Genomic DNA, 25,906 nt, shown 5'->3' with positions numbered 1-25,906 from the left:
TAGAGCCCGTGCTCTGCAACAAGAGAAGCCACCGCAATGAGAAGCCCGCACACCACAACGAAGAGTAGCCCCCGCTCGCCGCAACTAAAGCCCGCACGCAGCAACAAAGACCTAACGCAGCCAAAAATAAATAAATAAAATGAATGAATTAATTAAAAAAATAGAACATAGAGTCTCAACTTCACCAAACTTTAAAAAAAAAAAAAAAAGGTAAAGACTCTCATTTCTTCACTTCATCTCCATCAAAGCATGACTTTATATGCCCAGGGCAAATTCCAAGAACTTGTCCTACCCCGGCTCTCCCTCCTTACAAGAAACCGGGAAGGTTAACCTTTCTAAAGGGCACCCGAGCTAAGATCCCTGCTGATAAACTTGCTCAAATCAGAAGGATATAAAATCAACCCTCTCATATGGTACTGCTCAGAAATTCTTAACTCTGTCCAGAAGACATTTGGTATTTGCAGAGTTGCTGAAATGGCTAAGAGGGTAGGACTTTGGACTCAACCAGACTTGTGTTGGGATAAATGAACTCTTTAAACTTGAGTTCCCTTATCTGCATAGTGGGAATAATATAGTACCAATTCCATAGCGCTGTTAAGAGGATCAAATAAGCAATCCATGTAAAGCACTTAGCAAGGTCCCTAATGAATTGCAAGTACGTAATAAATGTTAGCTGGTGTTATTGTTAAGTACCAGGTCGGCATGGTTACCAGATGTTTTATATTCAATTGTTAGAAAAGAACAATTCAGATGATGTGATCATGAATATGCGAAAATCAAACATGGCAGCTGGACCAGATTAACTAAGGATAAAATCAGTCGGTTGTAAGAGGTAAAGAACAGAGAAAGTTGTAGTCACCTGAAGGAAGTGATACAATTATCCATTTTCCTGAAGCCTTTTCAAATTGTCGGAAGGAACTACATACTGTGAACCCCTTAGAGCAGGGCAGCTATGAGAAGAGTCCATGCACAGAAAAAAATGGCAAAGCATGAACTTCTGGAAACATGGCTACTAGGGTTGAGGGTAGTAACTGGTTCCAGGTGAACAAAAAAGCAAGAAGGCAAGACTTCAGGCCCTATCTCAGTACCCAGCATAGCAGCAGGTTCCATACACCCTTGCTGAACACACAGACAGATGAACTATGTGACCAAATGCATGGATGCCCCAGTGTTCACAGTGATGGCCAAATACTAGAATTGGGTCTTTGCGAAACCCTGACTTTTTGAGTCCTTGATCTTTTCTGCTTCTATAGCTTGAAAAAAGCCAAGGGCAATTTGTCCCTTTGGTCAACTTCTCCTTGGATAGGAAAGCTGGAAATTTCCATGATTACTATACACACAGGAGTCATGCTTGATCAAAATCCATGTACAAGGTGCCAGGCACACAGCCAGATGGGCAAATGCTCACAAAGGGGATCTTACAGCAGGCTTGCTGAGCAGAGGCTCAGAAACAGAAGTCGTTGGCTGCAACCCTCTCAGTGAGAACATTGTGGCTCCTCAGTTCCCACGAAAGGATGACCCAGAGGAGAAGACTGTGGCCCCTTAGGTGACCCCAAGTCCTCCAATGTCACGTGTCGTCAAGGTGTGAGCTGGAATACACTTCTAGCGGCTCAGCCGCACCCATCCGTTACATGGTTCCTTCTCCTGGTGGTACCCTGCATAGCTGCCAAGTGTTTGTAATCCTCCATTCCTGAAATCATGAGAAGCCTCTGAAGAGTGTAGTGTTAGCCTCTTACAAAGAAGAAACCATCACTGCGGGGAACTTCAGAGAACTGTGTAAAGATCACTGGCCGAGGTAGGTGCTCGTCAGCTTGAAGAGCATGCCTTCCTGTTTCCATAGCAACAGCCCCTGCATCATCTTACCTGCTCCTCAAACCACAGGCAGGATGGGGAGGGAACATCTAGAGGACGCAACCCCAGCTAATTTTTTTTTATCACTTAAGGATGCAGGCCTGGTTTGGCCAGTTTCTGGCCAAATTTTTTGAGAGAAATCAGAACCTAGATTTTTACATGAAATTTTCCACTTTTTAAACATTGACAACCGATTGAAAAAAAATTTTAAAGACTGTGGGCCAAACAAAACACATCTATAAGCTGAGTTGGCCCTGTTTGTAACGTCAGCCATAAGCAGTTAAAATCAACTTGCAGGAGTTCGGAATTACTCACTGTTTCTGAATATCTGTGTAGCTCATAGACTGAATATCAGCTCTCGGCTATAGTTTGTTTGAGAAAGTTGTTCATTAACATTTTACTATCATGTTTGATTGTCTCCTTCTCCCATCATCTCTCCGTGATGAAGGAGAAGGAACCAGAGGTGTTCTTTCCTAAGCTGTTTGTTTTTAACCAGGTTCAAAACAGGGTAGATGATTATACTTGTTCACATGGATCCAATCAGTAACTAAGCTGAACGTGAGGGCCCCTGTTTGGGGCTCAGAAATAAATGATTCAAATCCACTCTGAGACTCAAATCAAGCATGTTCAAAATGAATCAAACTATGGCAGTACCTAAGCAAATATGCTTGGTGACAGTCAACTTCAAGATGGAAAATTCTCATTCCTTCTTACTAATCCTTAACCATTCCCCAGTGGACAGGGAAGGATGGAGGGCTGCAGTAAGAAAAAGAGAATTTTAAGAAGCTTGGCTATGCCACCATTTTGACCAGTTAATAAGGTAGTAATCAAAGCAGCTATTTTGCATTTAGGTATTTAAAAAAAATTTTTTTTGAAAGGTTTTCTTTTTTGAGATTTCAACCAGGCTCATGGATGCTTTTAAATATGTTATGATGAGTTCAGTGCAGGGACTGTCAAGGGACCCTCTCTCAGTTCGGATTCCCCTGGTTTACGCGGGAGGTGGAGGATACACCAGGAGGGGAGTGGGGTGCAGAGATGGGAGGGGGGCAGCCGGCACGGGGCTTTATCCAGCCAGCTACTTCCGGGGGTGACTGGGGCTTGACTCCGTGGGGCAACCCTGGGAGCCGGCGTAGTCCGTGCTCCCCAGCTGTGCTCCCCAAGGGCCCAGAGAGCAGAAGTATCGGTTCATCAAGTCCCATCAGTGATTGCTCGAGGGCTACTCCTGAGGGGTCTTAGAGCAGGTTCTGGAAGAGAAAGCCTCAGGCAGAGACCTGCAGGTGCCGGAGGTGGGGCAGGTGCGCGCTGAAGTGGAAGGTGGGAGACAGGGCGCACCCCCAACTTCATCCATCCCGCCTCCCCGGTATTTGATACGGACAATCACATTTTCCCAGTATTACATAAAGTGCTGCACAAAAGCAGCTGTAGGACAAGTCCCTTACTGTCTTTTCAACCATGTTGCTTGGCCCTGTGCCCCCTTCAATATACAAATTCGGGAACAGTGGCCAATCCACCAGGAATCACTGAAGCGTGTAGCAAAGTACGGCTGCCATGGAGCCAAGTTGAACTGGAGTGTAGGGAGAGCAAGGAAATAAAGCAGCTGACTTCAGGGCCCCCAGGACCAAAAATGCCACTTCACTGAAATGTTTGCAGAGAAACATGGGTAAACAGCAACGAAAACAACGAAAACAACAATCTGTGAGATGTAAAAACTTCACGTTTTCTCTCCTCAGAGCCTTTGTGACAATAATCAGCTGGAATTTCTAGATAGTCATTTTTCCACTCTGCATATCCTGAGAACAGGAGGGAAGGTACACTCCCAGGAGAGAGCTGGGTGGGCATCCAAATACATTGCATGCAACACAAGTGCCATCTTCTTATTCATGTGCGGGGAAAGGAAGTGAGAAGTGGGAAGGGGGTAGAGAGATTCCCCCAGGATGGAAACCTTTAAAGATCATCGCTGTACAGTTTGATTTATTTAATGCACGTGCTACTTTAATCATTGCTGCTTTTGTATATTAATGTCACCTTCCCAATTCTTTGTCCTCTAAGGGGTTCTTACGAAGACCCAATAACACATTTTAACCAAACAACAAAATAAAGAAAGTGAAATAGGGTAGAAACACATCTTGTGACACACACACACACACACACACACACACACACACACTAGGCAATTCTGTTCCAAGTATTACCGCACTGAAGATTTCATTCCTGGTAACCGATTGACGTTATGACCTGGATGAACTTCTGGAAAGCTCTCTGCCTGCATGTCCACTGTGCTAAGGGGACATAGGATCCGATGGAGAGTAGTACAAGACAAAGCTGGCGAGGTGTCTCACCGCGCACATGCGCACAGGGTCAAAACCAACCATCAGCTGTGCAGGTGCATTTCTGCTTCTCCTCAAGGCACAGGTGCCCATCAATCAACAATGCATCAGGTGTACCTTGAACACAGAGGACTAAAGCAAACCCTCATTTTCTTTAAACTTGTATTTTCCCATTTACATACAATAAGCAGTCTGTTGAATTTCCTAAATAAAAGATCTGGAAACGATTAGCTCTCTGCCCATGGGGAGAGGAGAAAAAGCCAAGAGCTCTCTGAGTGATGCTGAGGAGGACGGATGCTGTGGTTTCAGAGCTGTGGGTGGTACCATCACTTAGGAGCGTTTTGCCTAGGAGAGCGCTGAGATCTTGGAAACCCGATTTCCTCCATCTGACACCTTCTCCATGCGAAAGGTAGTGTGCTGGGAGCCGACTGACATATTTTAATAGGCAGGCCAGGAAGTCTCCCATCACCGCAGACATGAAGCCTTCCCTGGCTGGCCACCCTCTCCTGCCAGAGGCAAACAATACCCCCAGCCCCATCCTCCCACCCCAGTCACCAGAGAAACATCTCCTCGGATTCTAGGGCAAGTCCAACTGACTTCACAGGTGAAGAAAATCCAGGCAAAAAAAAAAAGACTTTTTTCTACTGACCCTGATAATGCAGAATCTGTAAGTAAATTCTAGAAACATCTTCCTCTCTACGAATATATGTTAGAGCCCGTGGCCTCCTGTCCAGTGGTGTTTTAGTTCTCGGAATAGGGAATGTGTCACCCTCAGAAGACTTTGTTCCTTTGATGGACCTCCAGCAGCAAGCAGGTCGCTGCCATCATTGCTTCAGAAGAATGTATGTGATAGTGAACATCTAATCACTATTATTTGAAGTAGACACAGTTATAGCGGGATTCCTTAGACTAAGATAAAAGTACGGTAGCAAAGTCCCATAAAGGAGTTTAATGATCAGGACTTTGCTGAAAGTCATCTACAACCCCCAGTAGCATTTTCTCTAACAAAAGGCCTCCCAGGAATCCTCAGATGATCTGTTCCAAGTTTCAGAGAATGGAAAGAAAGGAAATTCAGGATAAAGGAGGTGCACCACCCTCCTGTTTTCTAACTTCCCTGCCTGAACAATTTTCTATTCATTGGCTGGAGCCTCAGAAAGATCAGTAAGGAAGATAACTTTTTGGCGCCATCAGAATGGAGTTTGACTGAAATACAGTTGGCTGGGGCAGAAGCCTCATTTGGACTGTTCTACTATGACGTGAAAGTAAAAGCAGACATTTTGTCTGAATTATCAGAGACTCGGTCTCATTTTCGTCACCTCCCAGGGCTCTCAGCCGGAAAGCCTGACTTCTGAGTCTCCTCGGGGGCCCAGCCTCACACACACAGTAATGTCACGTTGCTTAAGAAGCTGCAGAGAGGAACCCTGGTCTCACTTCCCCAGCAAGGTTACAAAAATACTTATATTTTTCCCTCATCGCATCCATTTTTAGTTAAAGAACTTTAACCGTTTGGGGTTCGTTACTTTACACTTGAATAACCTACAAACCACAGGAAATGAAAATTTGACTATGTGCAGGTGACACAGACAGCCACCTCTGAAAATGTGCTGGGCCCATTCGGCCCTCGGTGACCTTTAGCAAAAGGAGAACATTCAGATGAAATTCTTTGACAGTCATAAAACGGTTTCTCGCCTCTTGTGAACAAAGTGTTGCAATCTTGGGGCCCTAACAGCACAGGGTGAATGCAAACTAAAAGATAATAAGAAGGATTCCACAAAGTCTTCCTGGATTTTAAACACATTTAAAATTGTTTCAGCATTCGAAAGTACTTGGCTTGCTTCTAAAGCAATGCATGGCAAGAGACGTGGCAAGATAGAGCCAACATTTTTTAAACACATATTACTTTTTTTTTTGGCGGGGGGGGGGAACATAGCCATCAGAAAGGATGCAATTAATTTTTAACAAGAATTATCTCAAGAAAGCATAGCTGTCCCATTGATTGGTCTCATTACCCACAAGGGAATGAATGAATTAATTAATTAAGATATGATGGGCCACCTCTGAAAAGTTGCGCATCTCCCTCTTTCTAGAAAACTGGTACTACGTAATATCTATTCCTTTGGCTACAAATAAGACTAGCCTAAGCAAGATCTGTTGTTTTTTTCTGTCAGCTATAAACCTGAGTCTCTGTACTAAGAAAAGTAATGTTCAGTTTTAATCTTATTCAATATCGATGCCTTTTATAAGCTGTCGTATGTATGTGTGATTCTTGCCTTGTTCCAAGGGCCTTTCAGTGGAATAAAAAGAGATTAAATGAAGGCTGATCATATAATTTCTCCCCTACGGTAAAAAGTCAGAGCAATCACAGGCGGCTCTGGGAAAGGAGCACATTCCATGGAGAAGCAAAACGGAAAGAGCAATAATCCAGGGAAAGAAGGACCTGAGAGAGAGGGGGGCCTGAGCCACGCAGACCAAAAATCTGACAACTCTGATACAGTAGCTGCTTAGAAACAAGGCATACACCCAGGTGAGAACGTGTAGACTAGTTCTTTCCCTGTCCTCAGCACCTGGCAATAGCTGGCTTATTGGGTCACATTGTCAGGCTTCTAACTGTGCCTTCTTGCTGACGTAGAGTTCTCCCTGGTTGGAATTACAGCCTCCTCCTTGTCACTACCAGTAAAGCATCTCTGTTTTTTTTTTTTCTCTATTATATGAGCAACATCATGGCCGCATCAAAGGATCTCTTAAGTATATGGAAACCTCTTCACCATAATACCTCCATCTCATCACCATTTTTCATGGGTCCATTACTTCATTCTTCCTTGTCTCTGTGCAGAGTGATAAGCTTAACCCCAGTTTAGCTTCCCATCCTCTTCTTTACTTTTGCCTTGAATGTTGTGTCAGAAGGATATAATAATTCTTGAAAATGGCGCCTTTCGATAAAGGATCTAGCCTCACTTGTAAACAGACATAATCCCTGCTCCGAAGGAACACACAGTCTGATGGAATCTTCGTTGCGTGGCCCCATAACTCAGGGCCATCCAATGCTCCGGTTGAGAAAGCGTCTAACCAGGCATTGCGGTTGTAGCCAGAAATGCCCCTCTTCTTTAATTGTTTGCTGGTGTTTAAAATCCCTTTAACAGCCACCACATTTTTTTCATTCCACAGGTAGATGTGTGGCTTAAAACACCAACAGGCTGAACAAGAAGCAACACAGTGATGTGAATTAACGTGCACCGAGGTGTATGAGCCTGACTGCAGGTCCTTCTGAAGGTAGAGAAACTGGGGGATGAGGTAGTGAGGAGGAGCCCCACTGAGCGGGTGCAGGGCACCAGCAGGGCAGGCTGGAGGTAAAGGTAAGCCTCAGCCATCTAATGCAACTTCCCGGCGCTGGTCTTGCTGAAATGGAGCACCAGCTGACAGCAGCCCATGCTGTATCACATTGAAAGGGACTTGTTACAAATGGGCTACTCTACCTGCTCAGCTACATGACCCATAAAGTCAAGGGGGGATGCTACCTGATTCTGAGTAGGCATTAGGGTTCTGTCTTTTACAGGCAGGTCACATTAAACAAAACCTCAAACGTACATAGATGCTGAATTATTAGAGCTCAAAGGACAGGTAACGATGGTGGTAAAATTTCAATATACTCCCAATTAACCCGTCATTGTCCCCTGGGTGGCCCCTGCAAATATAAATTATAGACCTCAGGATAAGGTGACAGATGCCAAAGGATCAGGTCATCAGCCAAAAAATGGGCAGAACTCCAAATAGATATCACTTTGGATTCAACTTACAGTATTTGGTTTTCACTTTATAAACACACCAGCTAATGTGTCTCTCTTCACAAATGGACTTCATATCTATCCTTCCAGACCCAACTCCTAGGCCACAATCTCTTGAGAGGACAATAAGTAAAGAAACCAATCAACAGAAAGATGATTTGGGATCCTAATAAATGTTATGGAAAAAATAAAAACGGGCAATGGGATGAAGAGTGATTTCAAGGAATGACAAGGTAGCTTCTGGGACTGTACATTTCAGCTGAGAACTACTTGAAGAGAAGGAGCCAGTCATGCAAAGATCTGCAAGGGGATAGAATCAGAAGAGGCCTGAAACTAAAGCAATGTCTGTTACTGGTGAGGGTAGACACTTGGGAGGGCTGTAGAGGGAGATGCTGGAGCTGGTTAATTGCTAATTGTCTCTCCTCCATGTAAATCAGAGCAGGGTGCCAACTCTCCCCCCTCACTGTGCGTATTCTTTTTGTTACCATTTTTATTTTCTTAATTCTGCTCCCTGATTTTCATTAAATTACAAGACCATGACCCTCTATGAGGAGCAAACACATCTGGAGCCCTCTTCTAACCCCTCATCATATAAAACACCAAATTAAAACCATTGGAAAATAGAAGCTGAGAGTATTAAGATTTAGCTTTCATTATTATGAGGTCCATTCAACTAATGTTTATTTTTATGACCATTACATCTCATTATCATTACCAATCATAAGCAGAAGCTAAGTTATAAACTCATGATTTGTTTCTTTCCATATTATCTTAATCGAAGTCCTATTCTGGGGTAAATAGCTTTAGCAAAGCTGCATATTTAACTATACACTAACATAAAAAAACCCAGCAAATGCATCTAGATAGCATTTTCCAAGATAATCATAAATACTCCAGTAAAAAACTACACTACTTATTTTAGTATTACTGAATTTGAAATTTCTTCATCATTATCGTCATCTACTTCATTGCAAGTATTTGTTCAGCAAGAACTGAAATCAATAAAAGAAAGAAGAAGAAAAAGAAAAGAAGCTATTTTCTGCATCATGACCAGATTGTCCAGATGTCGTGCCTGGAATACATCACAAGTGACATTTCTAGTCATGTTTCCAATCACTGGGAACATACAGATTTTCCTTTGCAATCTGCAGAGCTTTCGGATTCTGCGAGCCTTGCTGTCAACAATAGCAACCCAGAAAAGGAGGCGCTGCCCTGAATGGACTCTACCTGCTGCCATCTTCCGTTCCAACCCGAGGCATTGTGGTTCTTTTGGGGATCCCTCTTCTTCCTGAATTCCAGTCCCACAGACCAGAAAAACAGGGAGAAAAGAAAAACAATGCATTAATTTACAGCAACACTTTTTGCAAACCAACGAATTAATATGAGATGAAGCTCTGAAAAAACTAGACCACGCCCTTATGAACTGAGGCTTCAGAGAAGCAACAAATTCAACAATAGCTACTGAGTAGAATAACTACGTGGGTGCTGGGTTATAAACTCCACGGTGCCATTCACGTGGAAGCGTCTGCCTGTTGCCCCTGGAATTGTACAACCCAGGTGTTCTCTGTGACTAATACATTTGGGGACATCAGTTACTTAAACACAGTGGTGGTGGGTTTCTCTGTGAGAGAAAATTTCTGCAAGTACATATGATGCAACGAAGAGAATTATGTTTCCTTTTTCACAATTGAAAAAGCTGATTTCGTGTGCCTTAGAAAATTCTATCCCGGCTCACAGTTATTTTTATCTCTGGGAAGGTGAGCAAACACATTCTTCTCTGAGTTCTGGTATGACATTCTTTAATGACAATGTTGACTCCTATAGCATTGGTCAAAGTAGGTCCAGCTGGGGGGGGGGGGCGGTGAGGAGGTGTAAATTAAGAGGAATGTCTACATGGGGCTTTTCTAATTTTGTCTGCAAGGTGATTTTATGCTGATACCTTTACTTATTTTTTTCCTTCTTTGAACAAATATTTGTTGAGTTCCTGTATGAACTAAATCTGTGGGACCTTAATCTTTAGGAAAGATTCCTTCTAACATCTCATGAATGAATTATACTGTAGGTAGTTCCCTACTCAGCTTCCTCCCTAGGCTGGCACCCTTTCTGCATATACTTTGTTCTTCCTAAGAATTTAGCGCAATGGAAGATGTTCTGGACCAAAATAAAGCATATGGGTGTAGGGGTCCATAAATGATAATGACTCTCTAACCAGAGTGGAACAATGGAACTCAAAAACTGATATTATTTACCATAGGAGCCATGCCCAATTTGTTCTAAGTGTGCAGCTCCTAGGTAATATCTCATCTGGCTGAGAAGCCACCAGACTCTCAAGCTTGGTTAGTAAGATAAATAAATATCCTTTTTAATTCATAAAGATTAGTTTCATTAAATCACCATCAGTATCAACTCAGAAAGGAATTGATTTCACCTGTGTTTTGGGGAAACAAATTTTTTTCAGAGAGCAAAAATCATCTTCAAATGTTTACCACCAGGGACCAGTTTCAAAATTTTTTCCTACTTTTAAAACCCATGAAATTGTATTGACACAGGCAATTTGGTCAAACAGGCTTTCGGTCCCATTATCTAGATTTTATACATTACAAGAAATTTTAATGACAATTGCTTCCACAATTACATTTCTAAAAAGGATGTGAATTAATAGATACCAAGGGCATGTAAATGATAGAAAAGCCCCATTACACAGCAACTAAACGCAGCAAATAATTTCTTGTTTCACAAGGCCCAATAGAACAGTATAGAATAAAAACATGAGTTATTTTATAATATAGCCACAGGGAAAGTCTCTCAACACGCCAAAATAATCTAAATAAAGTTGTTTCATGGATGAAAGGATTCTCCTTTGAGCCAATAGGACTGTTTACTTTTTTCATTGCTCTAAATTCCAGAACTGTGAAATAACTCAGCCCTTTAACTTTCTTCCAAGCATATTTATTACTTCATTTTAAGTTTCCCCTCCCCCAGTCTTCTCATTAATTAGTAAAAATTGCAAAGCCCTGGAAGGATCTGCAGATGGAAGGATATTTGGAATCCGTCTGGCCAGAGAGCTCTCAGCATAGAATAAACAAGCATCTGTCTTCAATAGTATGAACTATGTTCTATTTAGAGAAAAAAAGGCTGAACTCCGTAGATTCTTGAGTTTCTTCTCTTCAGTGCAAGTCTGTGATTTGCTGAATTTGTTCTTACTGGCTTTTTCCCAGCAAAGCTAGAATAAAATGACAACAGTCCAACTGTAGTAGACATCTGTTGATGTTGCTGCCCGGCATTCACTCACGCTTTCTAATAAGTGTGTCCTGATTTCCTCTTTAAATTCATCCTTTCCCCCTCCTAATGAATTGTGGTTCCTATGAAACCACCTCAGTCCACACACACACACACACACACACACACACGCACACACCTCCCTCCTCACAGCTCCAGGGGTGGTCACGTGACCCGGGGCTGCGCCGATCAGTCTGCTGCATTTCCCTGTGATTGGTGCAGAGTGGTCATGTGACCCAATCTGGGCTAATGAGAGATTTTCTCTGCACTTCCAGGAATACGGCTTCTATTCTTACCCACTGGTCCCAAATCCTGAGACAACTGTGGAGTGAGGGTTGGGCTGCTGCTGTCACATGCAGCTGGGACAGAAGCCCACACAAAGGAAGGCGGAGCCAAGAGATGGACTGATACTGAGTCCTGATGATATCATTAGAGCCCCTGATCCAGCCATGCCTGAAGCAATCCTAACCATGGACTTTTTGGCCTAAGTGAGCAATTATATTTCTTTTTCTTTTTAAAAATACAGCCAGGACTTCCCTGGTGGTCCAGTGGTTAAGAATCTGTGCTTCCAGGACAGGGGGCATGAGTTTGATCCCTGGTTTGAGAACTAAGATCCCACATGCTGCGTGGTGCAAAAAAAAAAAAAAGAAAAAGAAAAAATATAGCCAGGGTTCAAATCCTGCTCTGCCATGTAGGAACTCTGTGAGCCTCAGTTTCCTCATCAATGCTAATAAGTGTAATAGTTTATGTTTTTGTGGGGTTGCTGTGAAGATCAAATGAGGTGATGGATATAAGAATACCACATGACTCACTATTAATATGAGATGGGGTGGCTCTTGTCTACCCACCCAGCAGCCACCCACCCCCTTCTGATAAAAGCTGCTATCCCCTGGCCACAAGGGTTAACCCAGGCAAGAGGATATAACCTAATTCAGGCTAGTTAGGGTGAGGAGGCTGGGGCGTTTCAGCTTGGTTGGTGGATGTCCTACAGTCTTGAAGCCCTCAGGATGGAGCCCCAGAGCTAGTGATAGTCACGTCACATGAGATAACTCAAGAGAATGAACACAGGCTTCCCTGGTGGTGCAGTGGTTGAGAGTCTGCCTGCCAGTGCAGGGGACACGGGTTCGAGCCCTGGTCTGGGAAGATCCCACATGCCGCGGAGCAACTGGGCCCGTGAGCCACAACTACTGAGCCTGCGCGTCTGGAGCCTGTGCTCCACAACAAGAGAGGCCGCGATAGTGAGAGGCCCGCGCACCACGATGAAGAGTGGCCCCCGCTTGCCGCAACTAGAGAAAGCCCTCGTACAGAAACGAAGACCCAACACAGCCAAAAATAAATAGATAAATAAATAAATAAAATTAAAAAAAAAAAGAGAGAATGAACCCAGCATGTGGTGAGATGCAAAGGCAAAATGAAGAGAAAGAGCTCTGATACCATGTGTCCCAGAGTCCTGCAACTTGTCTTTACTCAGTTGTTGTTTATTGTTTATTTCCCCATTCCTCTGCCAACTGCCTGATAGCTTAGGTTGCCCCCTAACTTCTTCCAGCTCAGGGAATGCCCTTCAGATAACTGTAGATGCAGGGGAGCCCAGCAAGACGGGAGGGGTCATCTTAACCACTTCAACATCTCGCTCCCGCCACCACTGGGTCCATGGAGAATATTCCTCATGAGTAAAACCTGCAATTCACTGAGCTACCCAAGATCAGGGATACTGGGACCTTGACCAGAAATTTGCTTTATTCCCTGTCTACGTGGTGCCAGAAAGTCCTAGGTGCTTTTCCCAGTCTGCTTGTTGGAAACCTAAGTAGCTACAGCGAAAGAGGAGGTGTATTGGATCGCATGCTTTTGTAAAGCTGTAGTTCTTAAACTTTGATGTGTATGCAATCACCTGGAGAGTGTGGCACAAATACAGAGGGTCCAACCCCTTCCCACGTCAACATCCCTGGGCGTCTGGATTCTTTATTAGCGCTCCCAGTGATGCTGATACACACTCAAGCTTGAGAATCACTGTTGTAAAGGATGAAAATTTGGTCTGGTACTCAGACAGTATCACCAGGGTCCTCTCTTTCTCTCAGTCTCTCCGCTTGTCTGTTTCTGTCTGTGTGTCACTTCCCAGGCTCCTCCTTCATTGCACAGACAGGAGCTCTGGGGCCACATCCTTTCAGCTCATGTTTCAAAGGGGCACAAGGAGCGTTTCAGGCCCTGCATTCATAATGCAGTCAGCCCTCTGTATCAGTGGATTCAACCAACTGCAGATCGAATTTCAAAAACCTTTTTATATAAGGGACTTGAGCATCTGTGGGGATCAGGGGGGTCCTGGAACCAATCCCCCTGTGGATACTGAGGGACGACTGTGTAGAGTTCTAGGGGAAGCTTCCGATTGCTCTATCTTGGGTCATGTGCACATGCCTGTCAGGGAATGGGGACCCTGATCTTCCAGACCTACATCACTGCCCATCCCGTGAGCCACTGGAGGGATGGGGTGCTGTAGTTGGAAGCCTCACCAGAACCTCAGAGAATGGGGAAGGTGCAGTTCCCCAAGGGAAGGAAGGATGCTGGCTACACTGCTGTTCAAAATATAGACTCCAAGTAGACAATTCTCCAAAGCCACAGGACTAAAAATACCTACTGCTTATTTAGTGGCTAGCCTGTGCCCGCAGCTTCATGTATGTTACATGTAACATGGGATGATATTCAAAATAGTTAACAGCCTGTATGGTACAGGCCACCAACTAATCAGATTGTGGAGGCTCCCAGAGGTCCCTGGAGTACAGGCATTAACTCTTTACTTCCTGGACCACACAGAGTTCAGGGGTGGGGAAGAGGAGTGATGTGGGATATGGATGCCACTCAAGGGCTTGGGAAGCAGTTATTTACCAGTTGAAACAAAGGTGTTTTAATATTTTAACAGCCAATATTTATTTATATATTTTTATTTAAGTATAGTTGATTTACAATGTTATACCAATCTCTGCTAGACAGCAAAGTGACTCAATTTTACACATATATACATTCTTTTTTTAAAATATTCTTTTCCATTATGGTTTACCCCAGGAGACTGGATATATTCCCTGTGCTATACAGTAGGACCTTGTTGTTTATCCATTCTAAATGTAATGGTGTGCGTCGACCAACCCCAAATTCTCAGTCCATCCCTCTCCCTCCCCCCCCCATCCTTGGCAACCACCAGTCTGTTCTCTATGTCTGTGAGTCTGTTTCTGTTTTATAGATAGGTTCATTTGTGTCATATTTTAGATTCGACATATAAATGATATCATATGGTATTTGTCTTTCTCTTTCTGACTTAGTTCATTTCGTATGAAAACCTCTAGTTGCATCCATGTTGCTGCAAATGGCATTATTTTGCTCTTTTTTATGGCTGAGTAGTATTCCATTGTATATGTGTACCACATCTTCTTTATCCATTCATCCGTTGATGGACATTTAGGTTGTTTCCATGTCTTGACTATTGTGAATAGTGCTGCTATGAACATAGGGGTGCATGTATCTTTCTGAATTATAGTTTTGTCCAGGTATATGCCCAGGAGTGGGATTGCAGGATCATGTGGTCTATTTTTAGTTTTCTGAGGATCCTCCATACTGTTTTCCACAGTGGCTGCACTAACTTACATTCCCACCAGCAGTGCAGGAGGGTTCCCTTTTCTCCACACCCTCTCCAGCATTTTTAAAAGCCAATATTGTTCTTACTGATGCATACCTGCTGAATATTTTCAGCCCTGAATATCATCTTAACAACCACACTTCTAAAGTATAGGTACATCCCAGAGGTATGCTGTAATATGCTAAAGGTATGTAAAGCCTCTCTCTGGAGCATCAGTTTCACGCAAAGATTTGGGAGGAAAAACACTATTTGTACATTAAAACAAATCTGATTACATTGTGGAAGGGTAAGTAGAACAGACGTAAATGTTTAGGATGAACACGGAATGTCAAGGAAGTTTGGAAGCGGGAACCCTGACATAGAGGTACCCTGTAGACAAGGTTGAAAAGCACTGTCAGGGAAACTGCAGTGCTGATACTTGTGTCCCCATTATGCAGAAGGGTCCCTGGAGTGTTGAAGACTTTGACTAAAGGTGCATGCTTTTAGGTGGGGCAAGAGTCACACCATCTTCCTGGGTCAGAACCCCAGCTCTCTCAGCAACACCATGATGCCTTCCTTCAAGTTTGCTCCTTGCTGGTGTTATTTTTTTTTTAATTTAAGTGTAAGTGGAAAGAACAGCTAGTTATTGAATAGCTATCCTTAGTGATAGGACTAACAGAAGAGAACTTTGGGTAAAGAAGACATAGTATGGTTTTACAAAGGAATGAGTGATTATTACTCTTAGCTAGGGAAGAACATTTCAAAGACACACCATTGTGTGCTTCAAGGTTTAGAGAGTCTGAGGTCAAGAAAACCACAGAGGGGCTTCCCTGGTGGCGCAGTGGTTGAGAATCTGCCTGCTAATGCAGGGGACACGGGTTCGAGCCCTGGTCTGGGAAGATCCCACATGCCGCAGAGCAGCTGGGCCTGTGAGCCACAATTACTGAGCCTGCGCATCTGGAGCCTGTGCTCCGCAACAAGAGAGGCTGCGATAGTGAGAGGCCCGCGCACCGCGATGAAGAGTGGCCTCCGCTTGCCACAACTAGAGAAAGCCCTCGCACAGAAACGAAGACCCAACACAGCCATAAATAAATAACTTAATTAAAAAAAAAAAAAAAAAAAAAAAAAAAAAAAAAAAAAAAAGGGCTTCCCTGGTGGCGCAGTGGTTGAGAATCTGCCTGCCAATGCAGGGAACACGGGTTCGAGCCCTGGTCTGGGAAGGTCCCACATGCCGCGGAGCAACTAAGCCCGTGAGCCACAATTACTGAGCCTGCGCATCTGGAGCCTGTGCTCCGCAACAAGAGAGGCCGCGATAGTGAGAGGCCCGCGCACCGCGATGGAGAGTGGCCCCCGCTTGCCGCAACTAGAGAAAGCCCTCGCACAGAAACGAAGACCCAACACAGCCAAAAATAAATAAATAAATAAATAAAATTAAAAAAAAAAAAAGTGGGACTCCTGATATTCATCCCACTTAAAAAAAAAAAGAAAAAAAAAAAGAAAACCACAGAACAAAACATTTATCACGTGGTGGAAATTTCAGAACCAGCAGCATAAAAAAGTCTGACACAATCTTTATGGCTGTAATTCAACATGCTGGTCCAAACTTTCAAGTTACATAATGACTGCAAAAATATTTGAATTAAAATAAACTGTCAAACTACTGGGGAATAGAAGGGGTAAGATTAGTTGCCTATACTGATTGCTATGGACGGAATGTTTATATCTCCCTGCCCCCACCCCTCCAAATTCATATGTTGAAATCCTAATTCCCAATGTGATGGTATAAGAGGTGGGGTCTTTGGGGGTGATTAGGGTCATGAGGGTGGAACCCTCATGAATGGGATTAGTGCCCTTATAAAAGAGACCCCAGAGAGCTCTCTAGCCCCTTCTCCATGTGGGGACACAGTGAGAAGATGGTCATCGATGAACCAGGAAGTGGGCTCTCACCAGACACTGAATCGGTTAGCACCTTGATCTTGGACTTCCCAGCCTCCAGAACTGTGAGAAATAAATGGTTGTTGTTTAAGCCCTCAAGTCTATGGTAGTTTGTTACAGCAGCCTGACCAGACTAAGATCCTGATCAGCTGAGGATTATTATATATCCTGAACATAGATTTGTGTTACAGATCGTGAATAAGTGATGAGAGAGAATCACGACTCTTCAGCTACTTTTATATCTAATTCTACTCCATATGCACTCTATAGACATGGGTTGAATGAATGAATGAATGAATAATGTTATTTAAAGAAGAATATTTCCAACCAGAAATAGACTCACAGACATAGAAAACAAACTTATGGTTATCAAGGGGAAAGCGGGAGGAGGGATAAATTAGAAGTTTGGGATTAACATATGTGTACTACTATATATAAAATAGATAACCAACAAAGACCTACTGTATGGCACAGGGACCTATACTCAATATTGTATAATAATCTATAAGGGAAAAGAATCTGAAAAGGAATATATGTATATATATAATATATATATTATGTGTATAACAGAATCACTTTGCTGTACACCTGAAACTAACACAACATTGTAAATCAACTATACTTCAAAAAAAAAGGCATAGCAAATATCACTTCATATACGTTTCCCAACTCTCTTTTCTTCCTGGGAGTCAAATTAAATGCATTTATGATCTTAAAAAAAATGAATGTTTCTGCCCAACTCTTTATTTGCATAAAACCAATGCTCCAGGAGGCCAGACACAGCTGAAGCCCTGCAGGGCACACTGCCAGATGTCCCTGGAAGACAATGCAAGTGGGAGAGAGACTGTGCCGAAAGGATTTCATCCATACCTGGTGAACAAGAGAAGAAGAGTTTTTGCTGGAAACTGGGGCACCAGTTTTTTATCTGGGTTCCATATTGGTTCACAAAATTAGTAATACCTCATCTCTGTCTAGTACGTCTCCATTTGTAAAGTGCTGTCTTATGTGATTTCACATGACTCCCTCAATAATTGTGTATGGTGGGCAAAGCCGGTATCCCCGGGTCCTGGAAAAATGCACTGCTTTCCTCTACTCACCCTCACCATGCTTCTGACACTCGACTTTTTCCCACACTGAACAATTCTCCAATGCCAGCTGGGTGTCCACAATTCAATTCAACTCTGATATTAACCAGAGTTAGCACTGACCCCTCAGGTTAAAGGCTCAGCCCCACAGGACTGCCTCCCACTTCAGACACCAGCCGCAAGCAATGCGTCCCAAGGTTCCCCATGACTGCTGTGCAACTTGGCTACAAATCAGAGGTTCCCACAACCCCCTCCTTGAGTTCACTAATTTGTTAGTGTCTCCCAGAAACCAGGAAAACAGTCCACTTACTACTGCTGATATATTACAAGGGATATATGAAAGGATACACCCGACCAGATGAAGATGTACATAGGGTGAGGTCTGGGAGGGTCCTGGGTGCAGGAGCTTCTGTTCCCATGGTTACGGTGTGTAGATGTGGAGATGTGTTCACTAACCCAAAAGCTTTCCAAAACCCACACTTTGGCATGTTTATGGAGGCTTCCTCATACAGGCATGATTATTAACTCCATTTCCAGCCCCTCTCCCCTCTCTGAAGAACGGAGGATGGGCCTGAATGTGTCAAGCTTCTGATCATGCCTTGGTCTTTCTGGTGACCAGCCCCCATCCAGGAGCTCACAAAGAGTCACCTCATTAGAACAAAAGACACTCCTATCACCCAGGAAATTCCAAAGGATTTAGGAACTCTGTCAGATGCTCTTATCACTTAGGAATTACAAGGCTTTAGGAGCTCTGTGTGAAGCACCCAGGTCAAAGATCAACTAAGATTCTCCCCAGACCCCTGTTTACAAGGATCTTAGGAGCTCTGTGCCAGGAACCAGGGACAGAGATGGATATACATATATATTTCTTTCTTCTTATTTCACCCCCTCATTTCCCACATGAAGAATATAAACACCACAGTCACACAGCTGTAAAGAAATGCAAGGCCAGACCCTCTGCTCACTAGTCATTAAAGGAACACTTCCCACTTTGCGCCATCCATCCCTCAGAGTACAGGCAGAGGGATCAGAAAATAGGTGGTCTTTTGTCAGGGATCAAAAAGCAGGGGAGGAGGAGAGCTTTGGCCAGATACCCAAGTTGCACCAGCACAAACACTGTCTTGGGGCTTCCATAAGAATTCTGGAGGTGACTTCTGAGTTCTGGGTCCCATATCCTGACCAATCTCACTTCCAGAACTTATTCTAAGCCACGACATTTGTGGAAGCTGGAATTATGTCTGTAAGAAATCACACTCCTCAGCGGTGACACCCAACAACTCTTTTGGTTTCCTGTAGAACCTTCCAGAATAAATGGAAATTTGAAGGTGGATTTTTTTTCTTTTCTTTTCTTTTTTTTTTTTTGGTAAACCTAAATTTTTCTAGTCCTAGCTGAAGCTGAAACTTCAGTAAGGAAGTTTAGACTCAAGGTCAGAAACTCAACCTCTTTTCCTGAAGTTTGACTTGACATAGAGTACTATTTATAAATTGCTCAAATGAAATTAAAATATTGTGTCAGTTCATCCTGGGGAAAAAGTGCTAAACTGAAGTTACTTAATGCCACCTAGAGAAAGGGAGGGGTGTGGAAGGAAGCCAGCCACCAGCTGTCCAGCCCTCTCCTGGGCTCCTCAACATACAGGGTCCTGACTAAGCACATCTCTTAAAGCAACATCATTTTTGAATATTAATTGTGGAAGCTCTTCTAATTACAGTAGTGCCGTGGAACTCATTGTTTTTCAGGAATTTCCCTCACAGAAGCTTTATGCTCAAAAAAGCAGGGCAAAGCTTACTAGAGAGGATTAAGGATTTCCCTGGGTCAGCATATAGCTCTCATTATTCAGACTGCGTTACCCGTAAAAGGATTTTTTAAAAATGTCCTTCCACGAATCCTTGTCAACATCATTTTAGAAAGGCAATGACATCTGACGGAAAAGAGTCCGAAGAGCCACCTTTCAATCCCACATAATTATGTGAACCTGACCAAGTCCATACTTCTATGGGCTTTATTTTCTCCTTAACAAGGAGCAGCCCTTCACAACCTCACAGCCCGCCATGCTTCCAGATTAAACGAGGGAGGGAGCAGGGAAAGCATGCCAAGCTCTTTCCAATGACAGAAGGGTTAACGTTGTTGTTGTTTGGAAAGAGATAATTACAAAGGTCAGTATTTATCTTTTCGCCTCAACAGAACCCAGGCAGTTCTGTGCAAATACAAACCCAACACAACCAAGAGAATTCTGTCACCAGCACACAGTGATCGCTCAGCAAATATTTACGGTTTGTGGGCTAACCTCTCCAGATGATTTCAAGTCTGCCTGGAGCACACGGGAAAATTCAGCAAATTCACAGGTGTGGCAGGGGATGGGCAGGTTCTAATGAAAGTGCTGCCCAGAGCCCTTCTCTCTCATTTGCATTCTCTTTCTGCCTAGAAATGCTTCTCTGCCCAATTTTGGCTCCTGCAGAGAGTGGGCTAGAACTACTCCTAGAGCATAAGGGTCCAGTAACTTATACACACACACGTGCACACACAAACACGCATAAACACATCCACAAAAACGCATACATACACACACACATACACAGACTTAGGCATACGCGTAAACACACACATGCATATACAAATATACAAACACATATACAAACACTCATAAACACAGATGCACACATATAAACACACGTATACACACACGTATACAAATATACAAACACATATACAACACTCATAAACACAGATGCACACATATAAACACACACGTATACACACACGTATACAAATATACAAACACTCATAAACACAGATGCACACATATAAACACACACATATACACACATGTATACAAATATACAAACACATATACAAACACTCATAAACACAGATGCACACATATAAACACACACGTATACACACACATATACAAATATACAAACACATATAAACACAGATACACACATATATAAACACACACACATATGCACACAGACATATATACACACACACATAAACAGGCACACATACACACACTCAAACACATATACACACAAAAGCACACGAACACATGTACACATACACAAATGCACACGAACACACATACACATATACACAAACACACACAGACGCACACATACATAAATCAGACACACATGCAAACACACACACAAGCACCCACATATACACATAAACACGTACAAACACACACAGGGATATGCACATATTCACAAATACCTATGCACACACGAGCACACACACATGCATGTACGTACACAAGCAAACACACATACACACCACACACCACCGACCAAAAGCGAACTAAGCAACAGAAGACAGTAAAGCTGGGGAAGAGATGCTTCGGCAGCTCAGCCTCCCCAGCGTCCTGCCGACCCCTCTGACCTTCGTATCAGGAGATCTGCTGTTTTCTTCAGTGTCTCTTGTGTCAGGGCTTCCAGAAAGAGAAGGGGGTTACTGGGAATTCGAGTGTTAGTTTAAGCGATGCCCCAAGTTCCTTTACCAGGAATTAATAACCGGAGCTTCCTTTCTCCAGACGTGGCTGCGGGTCTGAGCGCCCCTCTCCACCCATCTTCCTGCCGGTCCCAGGCTCCGGGCGCTGCCGACCTCCAGATGCTCGGCTTCACGAGCGCCCTCGCCCCTTTCTCTCGGCGGTCTTCACTTGCCTGCCCTTCTAAGGAGGAAGAGACGTGCTTACAGGGAAGGCGGCGGTTCTAGGCTTTAATCTAGAAAACCAAGGGAACCAGGTGTAGTAGCTGAATGGCAAGCTTGCTTCCTTTTCGTGGGAAACTTAGTCATCCATTCAAACCAACAGTGACGGAGCACCTACTGTGCGCCTGCCGCTAGCCTGGGTGTGGGAGAGACGAGGAGGACCAAACCCCAGTCCCCTGGAGAAGGAAACCAGTCATTAGAACGTCAGAAGTGCCAGGGGAGAGCAAAGAGGAAGGCGCTCAGGCGCCTGCAGGTGATGAGGGGCCAGTGGAAGACGACTTAGGGGAGATGACACCCAAGTGCCAGAGGGGGAGGTGGCGGAATTCCAGGCAGGGAACCACTGCAAGAAACCAAGACTCTAGTAACAGTTTTCGCTTTTAATTTCCTCTTTAAAAAATGTACCTCGGATCTCAGACATAGCGTGAACCCAATGTCTCCCACGTGCCGCCTCCTCTCCTCCCCCTCCCCCTCCCCCGCCCCTCCCCCTCCCCCCTCCCCACCCCTCCCCCTTCCTTCCCTCCTTGATAACTATATCATGGGTTCCCCGGGGCTCTGACTTCCCACTGGGCTCAGTCCACGAGCAGGAGATCAAAGGGAGGGAGGACAGTGCGCTCACCCCACTGACCTCCTATCAAGGCAGCCTTCTCGGGAAATGCTCTTTTATCCAGGTTCCTGTGGCGGCTTCCTCCCGCCCTCACCCCTTAAGGCCTAGGACTAGTAACAGCCCTTCCACTGTCACTAGTGTTCTTTATGGTTCCTCTCCAGCCCACCCACACTTTCATAAACAGTCGCTTTAGTAAGCTCTTCTTGAATTATTCTAATTCGAGGGCCATCTGTTTCCTGTTGGGACCTTGACTGATAGAGCAAATAGCAAATATATCAGGGAGAGCAGGATGCAAAAATTATGTACGTGTATATAAAAACTACGCAAGTTTATATTTATATTTTTATAAATTTATGTGATGTATAAAAATATTTATATTTGTATAAATATAAATACATATAATTGTACATATAAATGTATAAATGTTTCCACACTAGTGATGGTAGTGATGGTATCTCATTCATTCACTCATTTATTCCACAGACTCATTTATTTATTTATTTATTATTTATTTATTATTCCACACACTCATTTATTTTCATCGCTTGCTACGTGAAAAGCACAATGAGTAAGGAAACCACCCTTTCTGGATCTTATGAGACAGTGTCAGTTACAACCTTTTTTGTATGGTCAGACTATATATTTTATTTGGGGGATTTATAAAATATAATCTCAATAGCTAAGAGCAAAGGGAAGATGAGTACTCTGAGTTTATATTCTATTCTAGCTTATTCCTCCAAACTCCATGTCTCTAAAAAAAAAAAAAAAAAAAGTGGAGTGGAGAAAGCCCGAGGCAAGATCAAGTACCAGGTCTGCATCCCCCAGGTTACGCTGTGGGTACAGTTCCCTCACCCGCTGACTCACGCTGAGTGGTGAGTCTGCTGCTTTGGGGTCAAAGGCTTCAACAGTGATAACCAAGGCTCGCTATGAGCCCAAGATGAGAGCTGAAAGCTTTACATATACTATTGAACTTACACTTCATGAAAACCTCTATGAATCAGGCATGGTTTTCCTCATTTTGCAGCTAGTGGTAGTAGTTCGCACTGGATTCAAACCCAAGTCTATATCCAACACCCACTGCTCTTTATTCCACTGCATCACCTTTTCTAGGAATAGACAATTCACGGCCAAGACCAGAGGGTTGCTTGGTAAATGAGAGACAATTACAGGTTTGGAGGCAAAGGGCCATCCTGCAATTTCGGCGTACTCTCTGTTATTATATCCACAGAGTGAGAAATCGGCTGGGGCACCAACCTTACAGGAGTCCTCTTTTGATTCTGTGTGGTGGCATCCGACATCAGCTAACAGTTTGCTCAGAGATTAGAAAGAAGTGGGAAGGGCAAGCAAAATAAGATATACCCAGGGCACTCCAAAGGTTTGCTTCCGTAGAGACTTCTGGCTCCCTTTGAACAATCTAATAATTATCGATTTGAGAAGGTAGTAGAGATTGGAGTGTTAATGGGAGGGGTGAAATTTGAAATTTAAGACTGTTCCAGGGAATTTCCTGGTGGTCCAGTGGTTAGGACTCCGAGCTTTCACTGCAGGGGACCCGGTTCCATCCCTGGTTGGGGAACCAAGGTCCCACAAGCCTCGCAGAGTAGCCAAAAAACGAAACAAAAAACTGTTCCGCTCATGATTAACCACATTGGGGCTGGGATGGGCAGCTTCGCCATATGCTTCCTTTGGCTACAAGGGCAGAAGGGCAGCCAACCTAACCACACAGGAGGGTTTTTATGAGTGGCAAGCAATACAAATGCTTGTAAATTTAGAGTACCCCATAAATTTTGAAGAATCCAAGTTTAAGGTCTGTTGATGACCTCATTAAAAAAAAAAAAACTACCTTACTTTTCCCCTACGCCTAAAGTACCCATATATCATGGTTTATGCCTGTCGTTCCAGAATGATTACTAACAATGTCCCCTTTCACACACAAAAGTGTCGATTTAGATGATAAATTATCATCTCACCTTTGCTGTATTTAATTGATCAACAAAAAAAAGGTGAGGCAGTGAGACTCTGAGCTTCAAATACCTCAAGTCTGGTTTGAGAACGAGTGTTGCCTTGCTGCATGAGCCTAGGTTATTCAATTAACCTCTCTCATCCTTTATGTGCCAGGTGAAAATAAAATATTGGCCCGTGACTTTTATGAGCAGTAACAAATAGAAGTTGTTCATAGAGTTATAGGTCTTAGAGCTAGAAACCACCTGGAGAGATCATTCAACACACAGGGGGGCTATGAAGAGCTATACAAAATTCACCCTGAGGCAGCCAGTCTTCCCCGTGGCCCTCTGTTGTTTTGGAGAAATCTAGCAACTCAACCCAGCTGTGGTAAGTTACATCACAGGGAGCTGATTGATATCTTAAGCCTTTTATCAACTGGAATTCAAACTATCCATCAGTCTGTGTCTGCCTGTGTTTACCATAACAAACTCTCCAGTGGTCCCAGTAGATCTGATGACCATGAAAGTGGCAGGAGCACATGCTGTGGAGGTTCTGAGAAGGATACAACCACATCTCTTTGAGGGACTAAGAAAATCTTGATGACAGAAATAGGTTTGATTGGGAGTGTGGAAACTGGGTATACTGTGAGCAGGAAGAGATGGGAGGAAGGCGTTCGTAGTTCCAGACTAAAGAGACAATATGAGGAAAGGCAGGGAAAGTATGTGTGCGATGAGAATGATAAGACACAGGTCTGGTCATAGAGAGGGCATCTGTAGGGGAGGGGGAAGTAGGCTGAACCACATGGTACGGTGTTTGAGTGTCATCGTAAGGCTAAGGCTTTTTACTTAATTCGCAAGGCTGTGGGAAGCCTGTATTGGAGCCAAAAGATTGCCCATTGGGAAGATTAGTCTGGAAACGGTGCAGACTGGATGGGCGTGTGGAGAGCCTGTGAGTAGGGAGAACAGTGAGGAGTCCTTTGGAACAACAGCAACAAAAGCAGTAATAACGATTGTGATGCACAGAGAGTAGCTCACTAAATGACGTCAAGCAAAATCCAGGAGAACATCAACAAAGGGTTGACAAATAATCCCCAGTGGAAAGACTATTCTTTGAAGGTGAGCCATTTCTTGGGGCGATTTATGAAGCAGGAGGCAAGCACTGTCACAATAAATGGCCATTAAGCCTGGCATCTTCTAATGCACCTTGGGAGATGAGGGGGAGCCCCTGGCTCCCCGACTTGTAACTTTCAGAACTCAAGGAAAATGGAGTGGATGGCTTTCTTCCATATGCAAGCCTTGGGGGCATTTCAGTGTTTGCAGGGAATTTAACCGTAGGGAGAGTAATTAGCGCTGACATCAGACGAGATACAATAAAAAGATGAATGTCCTGATTCTGAAATGACAATAAAAACAGGGATGGGAGTAGAAGCTGAGAAATCCAGCCTGGGTTTATCTCTGCTTCCTGAGCAGGATCCATGATGCATAATCGTGTGCAGTGCCTGGGGCATCCATTTTCCACCGTAAACAATGACACGCTCCTTCCCAGATGTTGAAACAGACTTAAATAACCTCCACTTTCCACTGGCAGCTCTGACAGCCCAAATTATTTGAAATCGCACCAGCCCGAGGCCGAGCGGGTCACTTGGATGCTGCAAGCAAGAGGGGAGAAATGACTCCGGGGTGAGCACAGTTTAAGCTGTGATCGCTAATAACCTTCATCTGGTTACAGGGAAGCACCAGGACTGTGGCTGACACGTGGGGCGCACGCGCACGCATGCACGCACTCACGCACG

The 25,906-nt window shown here is 43.9% G+C and overlaps 1 protein-coding gene across 1 annotated transcript in view; it reads right to left on the bottom strand.

The window, feature by feature from the left end:
• FAM107B (family with sequence similarity 107 member B) overlaps positions 1-25,906 on the bottom strand; it is a 221,314-nt gene that overhangs the window by 126,722 nt on the left and 68,686 nt on the right. Inside the window, exon 2 of the mRNA XM_061178237.1 lies at positions 9,188-9,248. Within this exon, the coding sequence (XP_061034220.1) occupies positions 9,188-9,248 (61 nt within the window). The remainder of the gene's footprint in view (positions 1-9,187; positions 9,249-25,906) is intronic.

This window comes from Eubalaena glacialis, chromosome 2, assembly GCF_028564815.1.
Source record: "Eubalaena glacialis isolate mEubGla1 chromosome 2, mEubGla1.1.hap2.+ XY, whole genome shotgun sequence".
Classification (NCBI taxonomy): Eukaryota; Metazoa; Chordata; class Mammalia; order Artiodactyla; family Balaenidae; genus Eubalaena; species Eubalaena glacialis.
The sequence above is the reverse complement of the archived record's forward strand: the minus strand, read 5'-3'. Positions and strand labels throughout refer to the sequence as shown.